Source organism: Notamacropus eugenii, chromosome 7 (assembly GCF_028372415.1).
Source record: "Notamacropus eugenii isolate mMacEug1 chromosome 7, mMacEug1.pri_v2, whole genome shotgun sequence".
Lineage (NCBI taxonomy): Eukaryota > Metazoa > Chordata > Mammalia > Diprotodontia > Macropodidae > Notamacropus > Notamacropus eugenii.
This window is the reverse complement of record NC_092878.1, coordinates 89815662-89821661: the sequence shown is the minus strand read 5'-3', so window position 1 is coordinate 89821661 and position 6000 is coordinate 89815662. Positions and strand designations below refer to the sequence as shown.

General features: G+C 34.2%; 1 protein-coding gene across 1 annotated transcript in view; it reads left to right on the top strand.

Annotated features, from left to right (window-relative positions):
• Positions 1-1536: 1536 nt before the first annotated feature.
• The window catches only part of GLRA3 (glycine receptor alpha 3), a 142979-nt gene continuing 138515 nt past the window's right edge, over positions 1537-6000 (top strand). Inside the window, exons 1-2 of the mRNA XM_072625150.1 lie at positions 1537-1619; positions 2711-2838. Of these exons, the coding sequence (XP_072481251.1) occupies positions 1537-1619; positions 2711-2838 (211 nt within the window). The remainder of the gene's footprint in view (positions 1620-2710; positions 2839-6000) is intronic.

Here is a 6000-nt window from a genome sequence, read left to right as displayed (position 1 = left end):
TGGGAAAGGGTTTGGACTGGACATCACTAAATTTCCTTCTAACCCTTGAGTTCTATGATTCTCTGAGAAGTGAGAGACCATTCTATGATGTGATTTTAAGCAAAATGATCAAGAAGAGTGAGCCTAGTTTTAGGAAGATCTTGCTTTATCTTTACCCTGCATCTATGTGTAACCCAAGACAATGTGTCTTTTGGGGAGCTTTTGTGGAAATTCTCAAGACCAGATGAAAAAAATACACAGAGAACAATTGGTTTAACAAATTCCAAGATTCTGACATGAGGAGAAGATTGTCAACCCTGTGCCAGACTCCCCATCCTCAATTATGAGTGACAAGATAAAAGGGTACTATTTGTTCTCCACATTAGAATTTCTAAAGGAAAGATTATAGACCTAAGGAATAGACATAAGCCAGTGTTAACAAAACCAGTGTAATCCCAACTGAGATGAGAAAATTATCTGCATCCAGAGTTTATGAAAATATAAATCATTATGACCCTCCATTACAACCAAACTCCAGACTTGATGAACTGGGGGGGGGGGGGGGGAGGGAGAGAGATCTTTATCTTCTCTTCCTTCCATCAATCCCAAAGGGTAAACTAACTCAGATGAAGTAAGGGTTAAAAGATTCTTTTAAGCAGAGTAACATGACCGTGATGGGGGTGGTCCAGAAACTTGCACAATTTCTTGTTGTTGTTTGTCCTTTCTTCTCAAAGAGGACCAATGACCTCAGGAGGGTGATGTCTTGACTTGCAAGTGAATTGGATTTAAGTGAGGCAGGTCTGTGCCTCATCATCTGCTTCATGCTCTCCTCCAAAGTCATCAGAGTCCAGTGGTAAGACCTAAGTCAAGATGATCAGAGATGACTCCTGAACAGTCTCTATGTGACCAGTGACAATACTGCAGCTTGTTAAGACAGTAGTTAATCTTTATGCACATGATGAGTGACTGAAAGAAGCTTTAGCTGGTAGCTAAAGTAGATCATCTACTTTCATAGTCAACTGCTTAGCTAGTGGTTAACTCAAATACTGTACTTAGTGCTAATTCAGACCAGTAGGTTGTTTTGTTTTGTTTCTTTTATACTTTGGGGGCAATGCATGAGCCAATGTCTCAAGTTAATATTACATGGCCAATATTTACTACCACACATGGTGGTAGGTAGCACATGGGCATAGTGTCACATATGTAATAAGGTAAAATTAATTCACAGATGTTCAAATTTGGGCCTTACTTTCCTGATATTAAAGTTATTTTATCTGTAAAGTGACAAATATGAAGTGTTATCTTTAAGATCCCTTCCAACACTAAATACTTTAAGTGCCACTGTCAGATTGCTTATTGAAGAAAGAACATGATGATATTGATTTTGAGTATACACTTATATAGTAGTAGTAGGTATCTTGATAGTGTTGGCTAAACTGGTCAAAGGCCAACAATGATAGTGGACAGAGAGAGAACATGTTAGCCTGAAAGTGAAATCTGGAGATCTTCTGGCATCCAGGGAAATGTGAAATGAGATTTTTAGTTCAGAATAAGGGAATGGAGCCTACAAGAATATATCACTACAAGGCCACAGGAAGATGGAAACTGTGGCATCATGCATTTAATACAGTTGGCAGTTGGTGAATATTTGTTGGTTGATCAATAAAAAACACTGTAGGTAAAGATGAAGACGAGTGCCTAACCACTTTAACTAGAAATTTACTATTAATCAGTATGGCAGAAGGCCAGAGAGTGGCTCAGGTAAAAGGCATATGTTTCAATGGCACCTGCTTGGGAAAATTGTATAACAAGAAAAAATTACATATTAGAAGATTGAAATTTGGATGATAATTCCCTGACATAGATTTTTATCATACAACACCTAGTTGCACAAACTATGATTACAATTCTTTCCCTTCTTGACACAGATGATTTCTGAATTTAAGTTATACTTGCAATGATTTTGTGATAAAAGAACAAAAGATTGATAAATATAGACCAATATGTGACTAATCTGGGAAATATTCTGCCTTGAGAAAAATATAATTATATGTGCATTGAAGGATAGTGAGGTTACAGTTGAGAGAACTTCACACAAAATTTTTTTTAAAAAAAGAAAAAGTTGCATTTTTGCATAAATGAGCTATTTAAATTAGTAATTGCATTGAGTTGGACTTTTATGGTTTCTTTGTTCTGTAATAATATGCTACATTTTTTGATTCCTCAATAATTATTATGTAAAGAAACCAGGTTTGGGAAATAGGGCAAGAAAATATTAGTTTTTGAAAGTCTGGTGCTTTGATGAATTTTTCTCTGTCTTTAGAATTGAAATTTTCCTTATTTGATGTATGCAAGGCACCAGTCCCAATGCTTGGGCATGATTTAGTTTCAGGATTTCCAAAAATATATTATATTCAAGGGGTATACGGATTCCATGAAAAAAAAATGGTGCTACTAATTTTCTTTCTAAAATATTCTCTATATCTCAAATGAGGCCTTACACAGATTGAGAAAGTTGAACTTCAAAATGAAGCCTGAACATATAAATTTCACAGACTTACTGGTTGTGCTTAATGAAAATCCCACTACCATATACTTCAAGGTTTCTTTCACTGGCCTAAAGATATTTTCATTTCTGAAGGAATTTGAATAACCTTATTAGTTCTTAAATTACATGTGCAACTACTGTTGCCTATTTCATGAAATATGGATCTTGTCTTTTTCTTTATAGTTTGGTTGCCACAAAGGAAACAGACAGTGCAAGATCACGTAGCACACCAATGTCACCATCTGATTTTCTGGATAAACTAATGGGCAGGACATCGGGCTATGATGCAAGAATCAGACCCAATTTTAAAGGTAATTTTTTTTCTACCTACTGTGGAGTTAATTTGGCATATTTCTACAAAGTAAAGCTTTTGAGGATTTTTTTACCCCTTTAAAAAAAATAAATGCAAAAGGGAAAAGGTATCTGTGCTCAATTTATAAGTCTTTCAGGAACTACATTTTTCATTGGGAATACCTCATTCATGGAGGAAATATACAGCTATAGAAATTTAGCCATTCACATTGATTTCTTCCTTTTCTAGAGTCTCTGTACTACTTACTTTGATGCTTAATCATAGGAAACCATATATACAGCCAGAAAAGAACCTTGGAGGTCACATAGCCAAACCTCCTCATTTTATGGATGAATACATTTAGGCCCAAGAAATTAAATACCTTTTACAGGCCACAAACCTAGGAAGTATGGGAACTGAAAACATATACCTTCTTATATGGCAGCTTGATGTCTCAGTGGATAGAAGACTGGACCTGGAATCAGAAAGACCTGAGTGAAAATCTGGCCTCATCCACTTACTAGCTATGTGACCCTAGTCAAGTAATTTAACCTCGGTTTGCCTTAGTTTCCTCATCTGTAAAATGAGCTAGAGAAGAAAATGGCAAACCACTCTTTTGCCAAGAAAATCCTAAATAGGGTCACAAAGGGTCATGACTGATAAAACATGAAAACCACCTCAAAGTACCCAGAAATTATGATAGCACCTACCTCCCAGGATTGCTGTAAGGATCAAATGAGATAAGTTCTTAAAAACTTATCAGCACAGAGTAGGCACTTGATAGATTTATGTTTTCTCCCTCTCTTTCTACTGAAAATGCATCTTGTATTCCCCCTTGGACTGAAAGTTCTTTGAGGACAAAAATCATGTCTGATAGATTGGTATATTCTTTACCATATACAACAAAATATAATATGCATAGCAAATACCTCTCAGTAAATACCTATTAGTGAAATGGATAAACAAAAAACAATAGATAAATAAAGGACATCTCATTTCACTTGACAAATCTTTTTCTAGAATTTCTATCATGCAGAACAATTTCCTCTGCTGGATGAATGGTTAATGGAAAGGGAAATGAAAGCAAGAGAGAAGACCTGAAAATGCAAGAAGATTTTGCAGCTCTCTAAGTAAAAATCTGATGTATATACAAATATGCTTAATTTTTAAGTCATGAGTTCATCTTACCTCCATCCTTGGTTACTTAATGGCACATCAAAGTTCAAGTTGAGAGGAAATAACCCTGCATCCAACTGGGCCTTGGACAAGTTCCCCTTTTTTATAGATACCCCTAAGTTTTCATCTCTAAACTTAAGGCTTAGCGGTTCAAGTTAAGACTATATTTGAAGTTTAACATGGAAAATATGGAATGGTAATCATCTGTTCAGACCAGAAGGTAGAAAAAAATGCAGATGTGCAGTGAAAAGTAGACTCATCATTGTGCTTCTGTAATTGGAAAAACCAGGGACATCATTTTGTACTTATTAGAAAGTAAAAAAGGAAGAGAAATTTTTTATACTTTTCTCTTTTAAAAAATCCATTTAAAATGCAAGTGTATTTGAACTCTTCCTAGATGAATTGCTTTGAGAGATTTTCTAAGAAAAATTCTGGTAGGTATTTCAATAGAAATTATTGTCCAAACATTTTCACTAATTTCTTGGGCAAATTGGTTTGATTTTATTAATGTTTACCAGCCAATGGTGTTTTATGTCATTTAAATTGTACTTATTTTTCAGTATTTAAAAACCAAACTCTTAAATTAAGTCTGGTACAAAAAGAGATAACTTCCTCATATGTGAGATTTTCTTTAACATTCAGCAAATTTATTAATCTATAGAAGCAATAATGTTTGCAAGAGTAGGGTAATTTATTTTGACCCCTAACATCCCTGTACTTTAATACCTGGAGGATTAATGTGTAATATCAATCAAATTACTCCATGCCTTATTAGAAAGTCTTTATGAATTCTTATGGTTAAAAAAAATTCATCACCTTGCAGCCAACTTTTTGGGTATGAGCTTCTCTGAATTTAGCTACTCTATTCTTTGGACAGCCAGTCTGGTCAAATCTTCCAGATCTTGATATCCAAGTCCATTGTTCCAACTGCTATACAGTACGTTATCAAGGTTATGTAGCTTAATCATTCAAGCACTACAGGAATCCTTCCTTACACTGTCACTGCTAGATTATCTAGACTCTTCTTGAACCTGTTCAACAATAGAGACTATATTACCACATAAGACAAGGTAAATGTCTTGTCATGTTTAAATGTACTGTACATTTAAACAACTGTAATTATTAGAAAATTCTTCCTTTTAACAAGCCCAAATATCCTTTTTTTTTTTTAATTTGCATTCCTTAGTTTTCTGGAAGTGAACAGAAATAAGCTTGTAAATATTTGAAGATATTTATCAGAGCCTTCCTAATTCATATCTCCCATTTTTACTCCTCTCTAGTTCCTTCAATAATTCCTTATATTAAAGTTTCAAAACCACTTTCTGTCCTGAGTACCTAGCATTTTTCCAATTATTTGGCCATATGCCCATAATATGTCCAACTATCCCTTTATAAATTTTTTTCAATTTTTAAAATTTATTACCTTAACCTATTCAGGAGGCAAGGCTAGATCTAAGCAAAATTAATGAGTAAACATGACATTCCTTCTATAACTTGGCAATCCCATTTTACATATCCCTCAATTCTTCTTCCCAAAGTAACTTAGTCCCCCATTATGCCACTTGCCTACTATAATGTTCTTTTGGAAAGGGTACCATAATCAGTACCCCCCCCATTTCTAATACGTATGTGTGTTAATATACACATATACATACATATATGCATAAACACACATATGCATGCATATACATACACACATGTACATATACAAGCATATGTGTGTATACACATATATACATGCATACACATACACACACTTTGATCTTTTCCCAAGTGTTTGAATAGTTATTCTGATAAACTGTGAAGTTACCTCTTCCAGGTAATTTTTGAGTTTTAAAAATGATAAGGAAAATAATGATGAAATTTAGATGGCACTGGCAAAAAAATTTTTTTTAATTATATTAGATAGCCCAGTCAACTTATACATGTAGTTACTTCCAATGGTAAATTATGATTTAGTTCAGCATATGCTAGATGCAATTGGGAATAAAGTTTCCATGAAAAA